Source organism: Rhinoraja longicauda, chromosome 3 (assembly GCF_053455715.1).
Source record: "Rhinoraja longicauda isolate Sanriku21f chromosome 3, sRhiLon1.1, whole genome shotgun sequence".
Classification (NCBI taxonomy): domain Eukaryota; kingdom Metazoa; phylum Chordata; class Chondrichthyes; order Rajiformes; family Arhynchobatidae; genus Rhinoraja; species Rhinoraja longicauda.
Genome location: NC_135955.1, coordinates 35,909,691 through 35,930,211, shown reverse-complemented (window position 1 = coordinate 35,930,211; position 20,521 = coordinate 35,909,691). Strand labels below are relative to the sequence as shown.

The following is a 20,521-nucleotide window of genomic DNA, read 5'->3' as shown; positions in this document are numbered from 1 at the left end:
AGAAGGATGAGGGGGGATCTTATTGAAACATATAAGATAATTAGGGGATTGGACACATTAGAGGCAGGAAACATGTTCCCAATGTTGGGGAAGTCCAGAATAAGGGGCCACAGTTTAAGAATAAGGGGTAGGCCATTTAGAACGGAGATGAGGAAGAACTTTTTCAGTCAGAGAGTGGTGAAGGTGTGGAATTCTCTGCCTCAGAAGGCAGTGGAGGCCAGTTCGTTGGATGCTTTCAAGAGAGAGTTGGATAGTGCTCTTAAGGATAGCGGAGTGAGGAGGTATGGGGAGAAGGCAGGAACGGGGTACTGATTGAGAGTGATCAGCCATGATCGCATTGAATGGCGGTGCTGGCTCGAAGGGCTGAATGGCCTACTCCTGCACCTATTGTCTATTGTCTATTGTCTATTGTCTGCCACTGTATGTTTCTTTTTTTTCCTGGTCAGATGTGCAGCACTTTGGTCAACGTGGGTTGTTTTTAAATGTGCTATACAAATAAATTGACTTGACTTGACTTGACTATTGAAGCCCAAGTTTGACCCTGCCCTCAGGTGCTGTCTGTTCTGCCTGCCATTCGATGACTTTTTGTCATATGCTGTGATTTCTTCTTGCGTTCCAGATACATGTTGGTAGATTAACCATTTTGGTTTTTTTTTTTAGGGGTACACATACCTGTTGTGCTGCTGCACGTAAGAAATGACAATAAAACACTTTTGATTGTCCAATAGAATCTGTTTTCCTTTCTCAATGCAGATTGTCCGTATAATGTTGAATGCAGTCAAATAAGATGATGTGCCTTTAGAAAGCAGCTACTTTTTAATAAAGTTCATTTTCTAAAATGAACAATGAGTGGCCTCATGGATGTATCCATCCGTTTGGTTTTATTCCAACAAACGCTAGAAGCAAGATGCTACAGACGCTGGAAGTCTGGACACTAGAAATGAAAACAGAAAGCTCTGGAACTAATCTGTAGGTCGGGCAGCATTTATAAAGAGAAAGAGAATTAATATTTCAGTTTGATGACTTCTCTGTCGAACATGATGAAAACCCAGTTAAAAACAATGCTGGAGGTACTCAGCAGTTCAGGCAGCATTTGTGCAGGCAAAGAGACAGACAACATTTCGGTTGGGACCCTACTTCAGACTAATCAAGATTTCAGCCAGTAGTTTCTTGTGTTTCTAGTCTGAAGAAGGATCAAACCTGAAATCTGTCCATTTCCCTTCACAGATGCTGCCTGACCCACAGAGTTTCTCCAGTAGTTTGATTTCTTTACTCAAGATTTCAGCATCTGCAGTCTCTTGTGGGCTCTGAAAAAAACGTTGTTTATCCATTTCCCATTACAGATTCTGCCTGACTCACAGAATTCCTCCATCAGTTTGTTTTGTAACTCATGATCTCTTTTGTCTTCATGATGTAAGGCCAATATGACACCTTCAAATTCACTCACTTTTCTGTATCTGACATGAATACCTTTACAATATTGAATCAAAATTTTAGCCTGAGGTTGTGGCACAAATAACATCAATGTTTAATCCATTAAAGTGAATGAGATGTGTCTTCCTGCTCTGTTAAATAATATAGATTATCATTTTAATTTTAGGTAAAACTGACACGTGCATTTGTCATCATGGCAACAGAAGAAGCAGGGTCCACATCAAAATCATTATGCAAAATCATGACCTTCCAGCCCACAATGGAAGAATTTAAGAATTTTTCTAAGTATATTGCGTACATGGAGTCTCAGGGTGCGCACAGAGCTGGCCTTGCTAAGGTAAGAAATACACTCTCTTTTTTTCAGTATCAACGATCATTTCACAAGATCACAAGTTATAGGAGTAGAATTAGGCCATTTGACCCATGGAGTCTACTCCGCCACTCAATCATGGCTGATCACTGCCTCCTAATCCTATTTTCCCTGCTTTTCCACACAACCCGTGACACCCATTCTAATCAAGAATTTGTCTATCTCTGCCATAAAAATATCCACTGACAGCCCTCTGTGGCAATGAGTTCCACAGATTAACTACCCTCTGACTAAAGAAGGTATGTAATGATTGCAGAAATTCTTGTCTGTTTATTGTAAATTCTGAAAATAAACAAATAATTGTTAGAATCTTTGCAGGAAAAATTGAAGTTTTGCACGTACAGTTAACAAGCAGCTTCCATCTCCATGAAGCTAACGTTTAAGATGATCGATGTGTGGCTTTATGGTTTAACATGCCTTACTTTGGTTTTACTACAGCAGACGTTGAAAGTGATTATAAATGATTACACTAAGGTTTAGTCGCTGCAGCAAGCTAATACTGACTTCTTCCTGGAAAGCATTTCACACATATCAACCCAAAATGCATAAGAGCTTATGCGATATAAGGTTCATCAAATGCTGGAATCTTAAGTAAAACACAAAGTGCTGAAGTAACTTTGCAGGTCAGGCAGCATTTATGGAGGGAATGGATAGGTGATATTTCGGGTTGGGACCCTTCAGACTGATTGTTGAAGGGGGAAAAAACTGCAAAAAAGATGGGGGCAGTTCAAAGTCTGGCATATGATAGATAGGAACAAGTGAGGATAGTTTTGAATGGTAGATGAATGGGCAAAGGCTAGAGATGAAAAGGAGATGAAAGGTGTGAGATGAGAAGAGGAATAAAGCCAGAGGGAAGGTTACAGGTGGAAGGAAAAGATGGGGGTTGGGGGGGAGGGAGGGAGGGAGGGGTAGGATAGTAGGAGAAATGGGTGCACACCAGGGTGGAGGGGCATGGGAAAGAGAGAGGGGGGAAGGGGGGGTTGTTTCTTAAAATTGGAGAATTCAATGTTCAGACCATTCAGTTGTAAACCACCCAAATGTAATATGAGGTGATGTCCTTCCAGTTTGAGTGTGGCTTCACTCTAACAATGGAGGAGGTCCAGGACTTAAAGGTTGGTATGGAAATGGGAAGGAATTTAAAATTATTAGCATTGGGTAGGTCCAGCAAGACTTGGCAAACAGAGGGCGTGCTTGGCAAAATGGTTGCCTAGTCTATTTTGGTCTTGCCGAGGTAAATGAGACTGCACCGGGAGCACTGAATGCAGTGGGTGAAGTTGGAAGACCTCACATGCATGTGAATTTCTTTCTCACCTGGGAGGGCTGAGGTGAGGACAAAGGTGTTGCATCTCTAGCATTTGTAGGGGAGGGGGTGGTTTGCATGGGATGGGATAAGGGAACCAAGGAGTTGCAGAGGGAGTGGCCTCTGTGGTAAGCTAAAGGGGTGGGGATGGGAAGATGTGACTAGTGATGGGATCACATTTAAAAGATACAAGAACTCCACAAGAGTATACAAGTGATTCGCAAGATTGGATTGGTGCCAACCTAAGCGATGTTCTGAATCAAAAAACAAACCTTTGAATGCAAATTAATTGCTTAAACAATAAAATAAAATCTTAAAAATATACTGATTGGTCAATTAATTGGCTACTGCAAATTACCCTTGTGAAGTCGAAGATAGAAGAATCGAGGGGAGTTAATGGGCATGCAAAGAAAAGAAAGTAGATAACAAGTGGACAAATAGCCTGATGGCATTGGTCTGACAGCTGGTGAAAATATGATGGTCTGAATGACCTGTATTGTAAGGCAATGAGATATGAAAATAACATTTTTGTTCAGTTCCTCATGTCCTCCTATAATCCTCCCCCCCCTCCCTTTCCCTTTCTCTGCCCATTTTCACTGTTGCAGTGGTAGAATGTGGAGGGAGGTTACTGGCACTGGCAGCAGGAATTCATTGCTATATGTTGACTTTAGTGCTGGACTAGTGGGAGTACCCATAGGGAAAATGGTGGAGGGAAGGAGGATTTGGCTGAAGACCAAGATGTGTAATTTATGTAATTGTACGTTGCCCCTAATTTATTGTGCCTATGCTGCTTCTGCAAGTGAATTTTTTGTTGCACCTGTGCCCCTCGCATAATTGTGCATATGACAAATTGAACTTGACTTTTAGAACTGTGGTTCCCAAGCTTATTTGACAGGGAATAACCAGTCATTTCCTCCCTCATTATGTGCAGCCTAAAAATAGATGAGAATAAAAAAGACACAAACAATGAAAGATAAATCAAGATATTGAAGGAAAACGAGGAAAAAAGGGTCTCGACCCGAAACGTCACTCATTCCATCTCTCCAGAGATGCTGCCTGTCCCGCTGAGTTACTCCAGCATTTTGTGTCTGCCTTCAAAAGCATTTGTATGATACACTTCGATGGATTGTCACCAAAATTGGAATGGAATGGAATACTTTATTGTCACATGTGACAAGGCACAGTGAAATTCTTTGCTTGTATACCCAATGTATACAAATAGCGGCCCTCTATGGCGCTGACAAATTATAACAACCAAGACTTGGAATTTGCTTGGTATATTTCTGGTTTGGATACCCCTTCTGTCCCACACTTATTCAGATCCATCAGATTAAATTTGCTGACCAAGAACATTCAGGACCTCTTGTGTGAGATCCTGCATGCAATGTTCCCAGCAATGCTCTGTGAACTGCCCTTGACATTTTGAAGTATCGAAAACTATTAAAAGTGAAATAAATATAACATTCTGAGAAGTGTTTAACCTTTTTAAATTACATACCACTTTTAAATAAGAGCATTATTACAGAAATTATTTATAAAATGTACCCATTTTATTACAATACATTTTTATCTTTTCATGTGGACACAGCCAGCTACTCCAATATTAATCGCCCATTCCTAATCTCCCCTGAATTGAGGAGAGTTAACCTCTCGTCACATTGAGGTCAGGTCAGGAATGGACAGCAAAATTCTTTCCCTGTACGGTTTTAGTAAACCAGATTGATTTATGCAACAATCCAGTGCTTTTGTTCTTGAGATAATTGAGACTTGCCTCCTTTCTCCCTTGCAGCACTAAAATGAATGGGTTTGATATTCCTTTGTTAAGTTCCAACCTGACACAGGATCAAAGAACAGAAGTGTTCTGTCGCTGAACTCCATGGGGAGTCCAACCATTAGAGCATGCTGACAGATTCTGTCAAGAATCTGACAAGTAAATGCTTTCACTTTGCCAAGGAACTGCTAATGTTTTACTGGTAAGGTTGTTCTCATTGAATGATTGCTTTCCATCAGTTTTAACTGGAGAAGCCAATCACAAGAACAACTTCTATTTATAATGTCAGCTTCAAAGTAGTAAAATATCCGAACAAGTTTACATGAATTTTACGAGCCAAATTTAATACCAAGCCCAGTATAGAAAAATCCGGGAAAGCGTTTGAAAGTAAGTTTTAAGGAGCGTTTTAAAGGAGAAAATAAGCCAAATAATTTTGAGAGGAAATTGGAGAACATTACTCTTAAATTTGAGAGTATCAATAGAATGATTAACATTTTGAGATATTTTAAAAAGCCAGAATTGGGGTGTCGTAGATATTGCTGTTTGAAGGAGATCACAAAAAGAAGACATGGGAAGACCATGGATGTATTTGTAAGAATTAGATGATAATTATAAATTTAAGGTGTTGTTCAATGTGAACCAACGTACATCATTGTGCAAAGGCATGAATGGGAGCAGCAGGGCTTTGGATGAAGGTGTATTTCAGGAGGGACTAGACCAAGTGGACCCGTTGGGCCCAAACCTCTCCTGCATTGATGCAGTACCCTCTCCTCCCCTCTTCCCCCCTCCCCATCCCCTCCTCTCCCCTCTTCCCTCCCCCCACTTCCTAGGAGATAGATTTAAACTTTAAAATGTGAATAACTTAAAAAATATAACACCAATTTCAATAAAACTACAATTTTTACCATTAAAGCGACGACGGTGAGTAAGGTGGGCCTAGAATTGTCGTGCTATCTGTACCGTTTTGGCTGAAGTTCGATCACAAACAAACAAACAAACAAACAAGAGTTTTAGTATATAGATGAATGTGGGAAGCTGGTGATTACAAACAATGGATCAACCAGTGAGCTGAGCCTTGGGTCAAGTCAGTTGATGATGTGGAGGCAGTAAATATTCAGCCTTAAGCTCATCTATGACCATCAGTATTTAGGTTTAAATTTATTATTGTCACATGTACCAAGATACAGTCAAAAGCTTTGTTTTGCAAACTATCCAAACAGATCAGATATACCATAATTAAATACAAACAAATCAAACAGGGCAATAGATGGAACATAGGGGACAATGTTGGCTGCTTTTCTGAGGCAGCCTCAAGTGTAGACGGAGTCAATGGTGGGAAGGTAGACACAAAATGCTGGAGTAACTCAGCGGGTCAGGCAGCATCTTGGGAGAGAAGGAATCGGTGACGTTCGGGTCGAGACCCTTCTTCAGACTGATTTCTCCTCAATGGTGGGAAGTCCGGTCTGTGTGATAGAGTGGGCTACATCTACAATTCTCTGCAATTTCTTGGGGTCTTGAGCATTGCTGCTCCCAAACCAAGCTGTGATGCAATCCGACCATACATTTTCTGGCGCATCTGTAGACATTAGTAAGAGTCATTGGAGACATGCCAAATTTTCTCAAATGTGATGTTGATATTTTCTATATTAAATATAGAAAAAAGTTGTAGAAGATATTTTGGATAGAAACAGAGCAAATTAATGAACTGATCAAACAGTGAGCATTTGTTTGAACTGTTGTAGTTTGTGACCTATTAACAGAATAGTCAGACAACCAAAATCGTTTAACCTCTTTATTGACCAAAATGGCGGCAGCTGCGGCTTACCTGCGGTCCATTTGTCTTTGTGTTTTTGTTGTTTTTTTGTCTTAATTGTAGTTGTGATGTCGTGTTTTTGTGTTTGTGTACTATGTGTGTATGTGGGGGGGAGGGGGGGAACTGTAAAATTGTAAATAGGTTTCCCTTCCGAACGGAGACCCGACCTTTGTTTTCTGGGTTGTGTCTCCGTTCCTGCTGCGGCCTACCATCGGCCCAACTCCTGGAGCTGGCGGCCTCCAGGGCTCCGGTTCGCAGAGTCCGCAGACCGGACTAACCATCAGCGGAGCTGGCCGTCCTCGGAGGCTGCGGGAGCGGCTGCGACTCGCCTTAGGCTCGGGCCGCCTGGATGCCGACATCGGGAGCTCCGGCAGTGGCAGAGTGTTCGCCCGCCCCGGATCGCGGGGCTTGGGTCGCGGACATTTCACCGTCCGGCGCGGCCTAAAATATGCCGCGGGATTTTTCTCTGCTGGGCGGGGGCTTCAATGTCGGGAGCCACAACCGCCCCGACGTGCAGCAACAGCAGCAGCGTGTTCGCCCGCCCCGGATCGGACTTATCATCGGCGGAGCCGGCCGTCTTCGGAGGCTGCGGGAGCGGCTGCGACTCGCCTTAGGCCCGGGCCGCTGCGGACCGTCCGGCGCGGCCTGCAACCACAACAGCCTGACTGTGGGAGAAGACGGCAGGAGAAGGGAAAGACATTGTGGCCTTCCATCACAGTGAGGAGAGGACTGGAGGAGACTCACTGTGATGGATGTTTCTTTGATGGATGTTTCTTTTTTTGTGTGTTTTTGGGGTTGTGTAATTTTAATGCCTATTTAATGCTTTTATTGTTGGACTGTGGGTGACTGAATTTCGTCCAATTTGGATGACAAATAAAGCTATCTTGAATCTTGAATCTTGAATTCTACTCACCCAGGTGGGAGAGAGCCAAGATACCGGAGCGTTCTCGGAAACGCTCAGGCAGCCAGTGTAGCCTCTCTCCCTGAAAGCTTACATTTACACACCTTTTATACCCTAAATACATGTGCCAGTATTTTTCCATCACGGCCTTATATGGCAAGTTTACAATGTCCTATAAATCTTTATGTGTCTTTCGGGACCTCTGTGTCCATCGTGACCTCTTCTTTCTTGGGAACAAAGGGCAGTCCATATGGCAAGATGTTCTTCTTAACACTTCAAAGCTTTGAGGCCGGTTGCTGATATCAGAAGATGGATCAGCCATAAACCGCACTTCCATGCTGACAATGGAATGCCCCAGCAATAATCCGAGCTGGAGCTTTTACACTCCTGCAATAAAACCCACATAGCTGCATTCGTAATGTTAGCCCTTACAGAACTTGAGCAGATAGGATTTGTCCATACACTTTAGAATTCATTATGCTACTACCATCAGCAGTTGTTTCATCAATGAAGATAAGTGAGCCAGTACCTTCAGCAGCCATACATGCCCAGGCCATAACACCCCCACCACCGCCGTGTTTCACAGATGAGGTGGTACGCTTTGGATCTTGGGTAATTCCATCTGTCCTCCATACTCTGCTCTTGCCATCACTCTGATATAAGTTAATCTTCATCTCATCTGGCCACAAGACCTTTTTCCAGAACTGTGGTTGCTCTTTTAAGTACTTCTTGGCAAACTGCAACCCGGCCAAGCTATTTTTGCAGCTGACCATTGGTTTGCATCTTGCAGTGCAGCCTCTGTACTTATGTTCATGAAGTCTTCTGCGGACAGTGGTCATTGACAAATCCACACCTGACTCCTGAAGAGTGTTTCTGATCTGTCGGACAGGTGTTTGGGGATTATTCTTTATTATAGAGAGAATTCTGTCATCAGCTGTGGAGGTCTTCCTTGGCCTGCCAGTCCCATTGCGATTAGTAGGCTCACTAAGCTCACCAGTGCTCTCTTGTTTCTTAATGATGTCCCAAACAGTTGATTTTGGTAAGCCTAAGGTTTGGCTGTTCTAACAGTTTTGTTCTTGCTTCTCAGTCTCAGTCTTGTTTCTCAGTCTCATTCTCAGCTTCTTTGACTTTCATTGGCACAACTTTGGTCCTCATGTTGATAAACAGCAATAAAAGTTTCCAAAGGTGATGGAAAGACTTGAGGAAAGACTAGGTGCTGAGAGCTCTCTTATACCTGCATTAAGGAAGCAATTAAACACACCTGAGCAATTACAAACGCCGGTGAAGCCATGTGTCCCAAACATTATGGTGCCCTGAAATGGGGGAGACTATGTATAAACACCGCTGTAATTTCTACATGGTGAAACCAAAATGTATAAAAATACCGTTTAATAAAATCTGACAATGTGCACTTTAGCCACATGTGATTTTCTTTCCTATTACAAATCTCAAATTGTGGAGTACAGAGGCAAATAAATAAATGATTGGTCTTTGTCCCAAACATTATGGAGGGAACTGTATAAGCCAAAGAGCCTTTGCTGACTTACTGTTTGGAGGATGTGTTTGTTCCAGGAAGCAGAATGAATAGCAAGCTGGCTATAGAAGACAAAACGATGAGTAGATTTAACGATAGCTTATTAGACTAACAAAATATGGACAGTGTGCAGAAGGATTAGTGCTGAAACTATTGTTGCTCATTGTTTGTAGTTATGATTGAGAAATGAGAGCTTAATTTAAAAAATGAATTAAATGCCAAATTGTTGGGTCTATTTGATATAAAGGAAGAATGCCACAAAACGCGCACATATGCTGTTAAAATGGGGTATTTCGTAGGCAAATAATTTTCAATGTGTATAAAGTAATATCTTTTGGGAAGAATAAAATGGCTGAGCATTGTTTGTGAGATATTTCCAAGGATGGTGGAGGAGCAAAGAGACTTAAGGGTAAGCATTCACAAATTATTAAAAGTAATATTGCATGTTAATAAGATAATTAGACTAAAAGTGAGTCTACCTGCCCTCTTGTTACTCAATTTTCTATTTCAATTTTTCAATTTAAAAAACTTTATTGGCATGATAAAATACATCGTTTTATTGCCAAAGTATAGAACATAACAAACATATTTAAAATGCATGGATATAAATACAAGTATACAATGCATGGGTAGATATGCCCCTGTACACATATACACGCAATACCTATTATAGCCTTTTATCGATTGCTACTCGTTCTTGTAGTTGTAAGCAGTACAGCAAGGTAGCAAGTTTAGCAGGTCAATATTAATTTTCTTAGTGTCAATTAGTGTCTTATTTTCTTATAATTTTCTTAGTGTCACTCTCTGTACCAGCCAATCAAGCTCTGTTTCCCATCTGTCTTCAGTTATGTTTTATATTTCCCCATCTTCTCTCTTCACTCAGCTCACCCTTTGGGATTCTTGCTCTCACAGAACCATTTTCTTCTCTTACTTTGTACTTTGCTTTTTTGCTAGTTTGTTTTTGTTTACCAACTACACTGTAAAAAATACTTAAATGGTGAAAACTTTTTTTACATTCTGAAGGATCTTAAGAGGTAATCAATTTGTACTCATTCGCTTACTCACTCGAATGCAGTCCCAGACTGAGAAGCTATTTGAACTTCTTATTGTAAACTTAATATGCTTTTATAACCAACTATGAATGAAATCAATCTTTTTTTAAATGAAAAACCGTGCAAATGAAAAGTGATGTTTAAATTTAAGTTATCTGTTCATGCTGTAGATGTTTGGATTCTTCATCTGGACATTACTATTTCATGTTTACATTTCTATCAGCTTTTAAAGTTTAAAGATTCTCAGATATAAAGTTACAGAAAACCATGCAGTGAAAAGAGGAAAAGGCATTTTTTAAAGTTTCTGATTTTTCTTGACAATTTCAGAGAAGGCTGCCTAATCTGCAACCCGAGGGACAATATTGTATCATAAGCTTCAATTTTTGTAACTTAATTAATGACTATGGTGTGGTGACACCTGGTGGCAACCCCAGGACACAACGGACCATCTGCTCAAGGGGGCGGTCGGTGACTTGGTGTGGGATGGCTGGCCCATCCATCCATCCGGGCCACGGTCGCTCTGGTGGCCACAAGGTTTATGTGGCACGGGCTTCGGAAGCAGGTCGCTCATTGGGCCCGGACGTGCATCACGTGCCAGACATCAAAAGTGCATCGACACGTCCGGGCGCCTGTTCAGGACTTCCCAGTGCCACGCCGGCAGTTTGATCACATACATGTGGACATCGTGGGGCCGCTACTGCCGTCCCAGGGTGTTTCACACCTGCTGACGGTGGTTGACCGTTTTACGCGGTGGCCGGAGGCCATCCCGCTCACGGACACTTCAACTCAGTCGTGCGCTCGTGCCCTGGTGGCAACTTGGATTGCCCGCTTTGGCGTTCCTCTTCACATCACGTCCGACCGGGGCGCCCAGTTCACGTCTGAACTGTGGTCCGCCATGGCCCGCCTGTTGGGGATGCGGCTCTACCACTCGACAGCATACCATCCCCAGTCAAATGTGTTGGTGGAGCGTTTCCACCGCTGTCTGAAGGCCGCCTTGAAGGCTCGTCTCATGGGCCCGGGGTGGATGGACGAGTTGCCATGGGTCCTGTTGGGGATTCGGACGCCCCCTAAGGAGGATCTGTCATCTTCCTCTGCGGAGTTGGTATATGGTGCTCTGCTAACCGTCCCCGGGGAGTTTGTCCCTGCTGCTGCTGCTGATGGGTCCCAGGAAATCCCGTCATCGGTGCTGATCCGCTTGCGGGAGAAGGTCGGCGTATTGTCTCCCATCCCAATGTCGCGTCATGGAGTGGCCCCTTCCCATGTGCCACAGGCACTGATGAGTCCCACAGGTCGCCCTTGCAGCGCCCGTATGAAGGTCCCTTTCGCGTGCTGCGGTACGGGACTACTACATTTGATTTGGACATGGGAGGCCGGCGCAAAACTGTGTCTGTGGCTCGTTTGAAACCGGCCCACTTGGACCTGAGCGAGCCAGTCTATGTGGCTCAACCGCCCCGTCGCGGGCGTCCGCCGTCCCGGACTCCCGGAGTTTCTTCCGAACCGAGCAAGCCTCCAGGGTGTGGGATTGTATCTACGTGATCGGGCCGCCTCGTTCGGCGTCCCGTGCGGTTCGGTGCCTCTGGTTCTGGGGGGGGGGGGGGGGGGGGGTCATGTGGTGACACCTGGTGGCAACCCCAGGACACAACGAACCATCGGCTCTAGGGGACGTTGTCTTGGTGTGGGAGGCGCCAGCCACGGGGGCGGTACCGGTGTTGGTATTTAAGGCCGGGCAACGCCCGAGACTGGGGGAGTAGTAGGGAGCTGTACTGGAGAGAATAAACATGTCTAGTGCACGCAACCCGTGTCCGATTAGTTTTTGGCTGGACTCCATCGCGTACCTGCTACAATGGAATAACATAGAACAGGTCTGTGGAATAACATAGAACTGGTGTGAATAGGTGATCGATGTTTGCCGTGGACTTGGTGGGCCGAAGGGCTTGTTTCCATGTTGTATCACTAAACTCTAAATAATTCTATTTGTATTTGAGGTATTTATTCACAAAATGCTGGAGTAACTCAAGGATTCAGTGGCAGAGGGGGGTGCTGATTCCTAGGTCCAGGAGTTTAGCGATTAGTTTGGATGAGATGGGGTGGATAGTCAGAACCATTTACCCAGGAGGAAAATATCAAATGCTAGAGGGCATAGGTTTAAGGTGAGAGGGGCAAATTTAAAGGGGATGTGCAGGTCAAGTATTTTTACACAGAGAGTGGCAGGTGCCTGGAACGCGCTGCCAGGGGTGGTGGTGGTGGCTGAGACGATAGTGGCATTTAAAAGACTTTTGGATAGGTACACAGATATTCAGGAGGGAGTGATATGAATTATGTACAGGCAGATAGGAGTTGGTCTTGACATGTTCGGCACAGATATTGTGGGTTGAAGGGCTTGTTCCTGTGCTGTCATGTTCTATGTTCTATGCCCTAAAATTATGAGGATTGAATGTATGATGTTTTCATTTCAGAACAGTATATACCTGCACATTGTACTGTAAGAAAATAACTGCAGATGCTGGTACAAATCAAAGGTATTTATTCACAAAATGCTGGAGTAACTCAGCAGGTCAGGCAGCATCTCAGGAGAGAAGGAATGGGTGACGTTTCGGGTCGAGACCCTTCTTCAGATGTCACCCATTCGTTCTCTCCTGAGATGCTGCCTGACCTGCTGAGTTACTCCAGCATTTTGTGCACATTGTACTGAGTATGGAATAATTAACTACTTGAGTTACTGAAAATGGTGGTTATTTTGAAAAGAAAAATCACTTGGTTTCATGTTTTTCACAGGAATACATTAAAAAAAATTATAATACTGAGATCTGGACGGCCACTTGCATCAATCTACTTAGATCAGAATGCAGTGAATGCATTCTCAGACTGAGCAACCCTGCAAATCTCTAAACATTTGAAAAGATAAATGTTCCCACATAGTCAGCTGTCCAATCTAATCATTCTTTTACAATAATACCCGTAAATCTTTTTCCCACCCAAAGATGGTATATCATGATTCACCTGACACATTGGAAGGCTGTCATGTGATAGTTAAACAGGGAGTTCTTGAAATTGCCTGCTAATTGCATGACCTCTGACAAAATACTGACGGACTATCGATAAACAAACCCACCTAAATTTAAGCTGTCAGACTGCACTTTCAGTGGATGCTGAAGGAACACAAAGTCATGGGTTAAACCTGCCCATGCCGAACCAGTTGCCCCATCTACACTAGCCCCACCTGCCTGCGTTTGGGCCATATCTCTCTAAATCTTTCCTATCCATGTACATATCCAAATGTCTTTTAAATGTAGTTATTTATTCACAAAATGCTGGAGTAACTCAGCAGGTCAGGCAGCATCTCAGGAGAGAAGGAATGGGTGATGTTTCGGGTCGAGACCCTTCTTCAGTACCTGGCTCAAATATCTCCTCTGGCAGCTCATTCCATATACCTACCAAATTCTGTGAGAAAAAGTTGCTCCTATTAAATCTTTTCCCTCCCACCTTAAACCTGTGTCCTCTGGTTCTTCATTCTCCTACTCTGAATAAAAGACTGCATTTAATTTATCTACTCCCTTCATGATCGTATACACCTCGATAAGGTCACCCTCATCCTCCCGTGCTCCAAGGAATAAAGTCCTAACCTGCCCAACCTCTCCCTATAGGTCGGGTCCTCTAGTCCTGGCAACATCTGTTAAAGTTCGATTCTAATAGATAGACAACAATACCATAAAGTGGTAAAACATTAGAGTCTTTATTACGCCAGCGGGAGTGGGAGAGCTGCAACTAGTATGCTTTTTTATATCAAAAAATACTTTATTCAAGTAATAAATATCATTTACAAAACATCTATTTTAAACAAGCCCATCAGACATTTCCGGAGGTTACATTCGATACAGGCATTCACTTAGACATTTACTTACATTTACAGACATTTACCTTATTTGGAGGGGCGTCTCCACCACATCCTGCCCCCCATGTCCAGCAGCGGAAGGACCCTAGACTGTGCTCCTCCCCCACAGGGCCTTGGCGTTGGCTGCACCAAGCTTCAGTGCGTCCCTCAGCACGTACTCCTGCAATCTGCAGTGGGCCAGTCGGCAACATTCCTTGACGGACATCTCGCTCTGCCGGGAGGCCAACAAAGCTCGGGCAGACCAAAGAGCGTCTTTCACCGAGTTGATGACCTTCCAGCAGCACTCGATGTCAGTCTCCGAATGCGTCCCTGGGAACAGTCCGTAGATCACAGAGTCCTCTGTGACGGAGCTGCTCGGAATGAATCGTGACAGGGACCCCTGCAGACCTCTCCAGACTCTCTTGGCAAATCCACACTCTGTGAAGAGGTGGGCCACCGTCTCTCCGTAGCAGCCGTCCCGAAGGCAGCGTGCGCTGGTAGTGAGGTTCCGGCGGTGCAGGAAGGATCTGACTGAGAGGGCTCCCCTCACCGCCAGCCAAGCCAGGTCTTGGTGCTTGTTGGTTAGTTCTGGCGATGAGGCATTTTGCCAGACAAGCTGGGCAGTCTGCTCTGGGAACCAAGCCACAGGATCAATGGAGTCATTCCCCTGCATTGCCTGCAGGACGTTCCGTGCTGACCACTGCCCGATGGACTTGTGGTCAAAGGTGTTGGTCCGGAAGAACCTTTCCACAAACGACAGATAGTTCGGCAATGTCCAGCTGACTGGCACATTGCGTGGCATCTGCGCCAGGCCCATCCTTCGCAACACCGGGGACAGGTAGAACCTCAGCAGGTAGTGGCATTTGGTGCCCACGTGCCTTGGCTCTATGCTCCGCCTGATGCAGCCACACACGAAGGTGGCCATCAGGATGAGGGCGACGTTGGGCACGCTTTTACCCCCGTTGTCTGCCGACTTGTGCATTGTGGCTCGTCGCACCCGGTCCATCGCCGACCCCCAGATGAAGTGGAAGACGGCCTGGGTGAGCCCCTTGGTGTAGGAGGGAGGGACGGGCCACACTTGCGCCAAGTACAGCAGCCCCGAGAGCACCTCACACCTGATGACCAGATTTTTTCCCGTGATGGAGAGGGAGCGCTGCTTCCACAGCTCCAGCTTCTTCCCCACCTTGGCTATCCGCTCCAGCCAATTTTTGTTACATGCCTCAGCCTTCCCGAACCAGATCCCCAGCACCTTCAGGAAGTCAGGCTTGATGGTGAAGGGGATGGAAGATCGGTCGGGCCAGTTGCCAAAGAGCATGGCCTCGCTCTTCCTGCGGTTTACCCTGGCCCCCGTGGCCAACTCAAACTGGTCACAGACGCTAATCAGTCTACGGGCGACATCGTCCATGTACAGAGAGGCCTTGACCTGAGTGCCCCCACTGCCTGGCAATGTCACTCCTCTTATGCTCGCATCCTTCCTGATGGATACGGCAAAGGGTTCAATGCAACAGACGAACAAGACAGGGGAGAGAGGGCAACCCTGCCTGACTCCAGACCTGACGGGGAAGCTGTCTGATTCCCACCCATTAATTTGGACTGCACTACAGATATCGGTGTAGAGCAGTTGTATCCACTTCCTGATTCCCTCCTCAAAGCCCATTTTGGAGAGCACGTACGTGTGCGATATCCTGTCGAAGGCCTTCTCCTGGTCCAAGCTGACCAGGCAGGCATTCACCCGTCTGTCCTGCACGTAGACAATGGTATCTCTCAGCAGCACCAGGCTGATGCGCGAGTCTCTGCCGGGCCGGGCGAGAGGCATGGGGAGAGGCGGGAGGGAGGAGAGGGGAGGGGAGGGGAGAGGGGAGAGAGAACGACTGAGCGCGGGCGGGCGGCGGCACTGCCGGTGGCCATCTTGTTTTGGCGAGTGAGGAGCAAATGAAGTTGAACTTGGAGCATTGTAACGTCATAAGCTGAGGAGTTTCAGGAAATGGGTTAGGAAGTGAATTTTTAAACTTTACAATGTCTGTAGCTTCAATTTGAATGAGAGTTGTTACATAATATGCCCAGGATAATGGTGAGTAACGTGGTGCAAAAATTGTGGCGCGATGGTGTACCGTTTTGGCTGTGCAAACCACCAAAGTTATGGTGTGCACAAACACACGTACACATGGACAGGGAGTTTTAGTAATATACTAGACCAAGTGGACCCGTTGGGCCCAAACCTCTCCTGCATTGGTGCAGCACCCTGTCCTCCCCCCCATCCCCTCTCTCCTCCCCTCTCCCTTCTCCCCCACTCCCCCCTCCCTCCCTCCTCCCCACCCCTCCCCTCCTTTTAAACTTAAAAATGTGAATAACTTAAAAAATATAACACTGATTTCAATAAAACGACTTGCATTATCACTAAAGTGACAATGATGAGTAAGGTGGGCCTAAAATTGTCGCGCTATCGCGTACCGTTTTGGCTGAAGTTCAGTCACAAACAAGATAACAAACAAGAGTTTTAGTATATAGATATGTATACTAGACAAAGTAGATGGGGGGCAGGGAAGGGGAGAGGGTGTGACTGAGGCCACTCTCTCCTCCCCCACCCCCACTCTATCTCCCCCACCTCCCCTTTCCCCCACTCTCTCTTCCCCCCACCCCCCCCCCCCCCCCCCAATTCTCTCCTCTTTTTAGTAATAGATAGATAGATGGAAATGCCATTGCACTGTCTGGCTGTGAGGAGCCTGCCATAAACATTAAAAGAAATATTGGGATTGTAAAAACGCAACTGTTAGCTTTTCACCCTCATGCCGGTTGTAGAATATCTCTCCTTATTGTTGGTTTTACAAGAATCCACTTTCTTTAATTTAATTTTCTAGAGATTAAATCTTACACCATTTTGCATTGTAACCCATTTACTCAATAAAGTATTGAGATGGTGTTTCAACGTCAGCATTTCATTCTGACTCACCTTGTCCATGTCCATTCTAGGACATCTGAGATGTCCTCGTTCTTTAGGGAACAGGGGTTCCCCACTCCTATCATAGATGAGGCCCTCGCTCTGTCTCCTCGGTACCCAGCAGCTCGGCCCTTGCTCCCCCTCCCCTAGTTGCAACAGAGACCGAGTCCCCCTAGTCCTTACCTTCCACCTCATCAGCTGTCACATACAACACATAATCCTCTGAAATTTCTGCCACCTCCAGCGGGATCCCACCACTAGCCACATTTTCTCATCTCCGCCTCTTTCCGCCTTCCGCAGAGACTGTACCCTCTGCAACTCCCTGGTTAACTCATCCCTTCCCACCCAAACCACGCCCTCCCCAGGTACCTTCCCCTACAACCGCAGAAGGTGCAACACCTGTCTCTCTACCTCCTCCCTCGACTCTGTCCAGGGACCCTGACAGTACTTTCATGTTAGGCAGAGGTTCACTTGCACCTCCTCCGACCTCATCTACTGTATCGTTGTTCAAGATGTGTACTCTTATACATGGGCGAGACCAAAAGCAGACTGGGTGATCGTTTCGTGGAACACCTTCGCTCAGCATGCCTGAACCTACCTGATCTCCCGGTTGCTGGACACTTTAATTCTCTTTCCCATTCCTACACAGATTTTTATGTCCTCGGCCTCCTCCATTGTCAGAGCGAGGCTACACACAATGGAGGAACAGCATCTCATATTTCGCTTGGGCAGCTTACAGCCCAGTGGTATGGATATTGATTTCTCCCACTTCAGGTAGCCCTGGCATTCCCTCTCTCTCTATCCCTCCCCCACACAAGTCACACTAGCTTCTCATTTTCACCCTACAAACAGCTAACAATGGCCTGTTTCCTTTATCATTGTTACTTTTTTTGCATATCTTTCATTCATTGTTCTTTATCTCTCCACATCACCATCTATATCTCTTGTATCCCTTATCCCTAACCAGTCTGAAGAAGGGTCTCGACCCGAAACGTCACCCATTCCTTCTCTCCAGAGATGCTGCCTGTCCCACTGAGTTACTCCATGCAAATATATATATAGCTAATTGTGAATTAAAATAAGGGTATGTAGATTTGCAGATGTTATGATATGTTCAATAAATCCTTTGTTACTATAGTTAATTTATGCAAAAATGTCTTCAATTGCCATGGTATGTGAGGCAATTAAGAGATTTTTCTTATTATTCACAATATGTAACAATTTGAATAACAAGATTTAATAATATTTTTCTGTCCAAATAAAGGATTACTTGCATCTTCTGAGATTTGAAATTTTGTGCTCAGGTGATTCCTCCAAAGGATTGGAAACCCAGAAGAAATTACGACAACATTGATGACTTGATTATTCCTGCTCCCATTCAACAAATGGTTACGGGACAGTCTGGTCTTTTTACCCAGTATAACATACAGAAAAAACCGTTGACAGTAAAGGAATTCCGAAATCTGGCCAATAATGATAAGTAAGTGTAATATTGAGAGAATGTTATTTCATGGATCTTCACTTCACTATTAAGAACATTAAAATAAAATGTTATAGTAGTTATATTTTAAAGCAAAGTACTTTAAACACCAGTCTGCTTAAATTATGCATCTTTCGTGTCCTGTCTTGAAAAGTGGAATTTTAGCAATTGTGGAGTTATGAATTACCTTTGCTAATGTAATGTCCAGGAATTTGAAGCTGTTAACTCTCCACTGACAACCCAACAATGAAAACGGGCTTCTGTCTTGCCCCTTCTGAACCAAGACATACCTTGATCTTGTTAACATTGAACGAGAGGTTGTTGTTGCGACACCACTCGAACCCATTCTAACTCTCCTGTACACTTATTACACCCATGTTTCAATTAACAACAAGGATGGTTGATTAATTTATAGCATGGGAGCTGTGTTTAGCCATACGGGTGTAAAGTGAGTAGAGCAGGAGGTTAAGCACACAGCCTTGGGATGGGTCTTTGTTGGTGGTCAGTGAGGAGGAGATGTTGTTACTTATGCACACTAATTGAAATCTGCCGATGAGGAAGTTAGAGATCCAGTTGCAAGGGGAAATACAGAGGCTTGGGTCTTGGAGCTTGGTAATGAGTTTGAAGAGGATTATAGTGTTGCATGCCAATCTGCAGTCGATAAACAGCAGCTTGACATATGTGTTCATCTTATTCCGATGGTCCAGAGCAAAGTGGAGAGCCAGTGAGCTAGTGTTTGCTGTTGGCCTGTGTGGCAATAAGCAAATTGAGATGGATCCAGATCATTTGGTCAATTCTCACCAAACACCAGAGTAAATTCAAAGCAGAGACTGTTACAAAGGAACAGTCAGAAATTGTTCTTTTTGTGTGCTGTCACCATCTACATGCCATTTGCCATAAGACAGGTCATTTGACAGAAATCCTAGTCGCAAAAATCATTGCACCAAAATTTCCAAGTGGAACTGCCATCATTATTATCCAAAACTATGTGGAAGTTTGGAACACCAGCAGGTGCAGAAGTCTCAAAGTTCATTATTCAGTTTAGTCTATTTGTACCAAGGTACAGTGAAAAAACTTTCACTGCAGACAGCTGTAGACAGCTGATCACTACGATTAATGCACTGTGGTCTACAGAGTTCCAACTTCCAGCAATTACTTGAGGGAAAATCTGAGGCAGTTCAGCAACTCTTCATTTCAGGGAAGAGGAATGGCTTTTAGAGAGAATATCGTTTCAGGCAGGGTACATTGTTTTGATATAATTGAATTAATTCAATGAACTTAATTTTAAGCATTTTAATTTTCTCTTAATTTATTTATTTACTTTTTATTATTTTAATTTAATAGAATATTTAATTTTTAGTACTTTATGAATGTTAGAGGCATTTGCAAAAATTCCACACAATTTTTGAGTTTTTCCACTCGGTTTGAAATCGGCCTCTGTCCCATTTGCAGTTGGGCATTTGGTCCAAAGTAAGAATGGGTTTAGCAGGTAGGTAGGTGGCTGGTCTCTGCTCCAATAATATTCCTGGCTCTAGTTTTAATTATTGGATTTTACTTTTTATTAAAGCTGTTTGCTTTTAGAAACGTCATTGTTTTTTGAACATAAACTCTTGTTTTGATAAGAAAACAAAATGATTGATAGATTAAAGTCTAACCCATAGCAGATATCCATGATACATCTTTTTTTATTTATGTTGTCAGCAAAGGTTTGTTTGTTATTCCTGGGGTCCTCATTTAAGTTACTGTTGTAAGTGAATCCTAGTGGGCTCTAAATGGGTTTCAATGGCATAATGATAATCCATGTTTGGTTTCATAAAATAGTTTTATATTTGAAACAGAATTACAAAAAACTCACCTGAATCCAGCTTATCACTTGCTGGACTTTGTACTATCCCCACCTCTCTTCCAGCTTTCTCTCCCCACCACAATCATTCCTCAAAACGTCACCTATCCATGTTCTCCAGAGATGCTGCCTGAACCGTTCTTAGCGCTCACTCCAACACCTAGTGTCTTTTTTTGTAAACCAGCACCTGCCGTTCCTTGTGTCTGATTCTGGA

The 20,521-nt window shown here is 44.3% G+C and overlaps 1 protein-coding gene across 3 annotated transcripts in view; it reads left to right on the top strand.

The window, feature by feature from the left end:
• The window catches only part of LOC144591911 (lysine-specific demethylase 4C-like), a 265,572-nt gene that overhangs the window by 9,240 nt on the left and 235,811 nt on the right, over positions 1-20,521 (top strand). For 2 of the 3 annotated variants that reach the window (XM_078395927.1, XM_078395926.1), the window contains exons 2-3: positions 1,601-1,771; positions 18,289-18,464. In XM_078395927.1, the coding sequence (XP_078252053.1) occupies positions 1,628-1,771; positions 18,289-18,464 (320 nt within the window). In that variant the 5' untranslated portion in view covers positions 1,601-1,627. Of the gene's footprint in view, positions 1-1,600; positions 1,772-12,631; positions 12,695-18,288; positions 18,465-20,521 lie in introns of those variants that run through there. The other variant, XM_078395928.1, reaches the window with a different exon arrangement.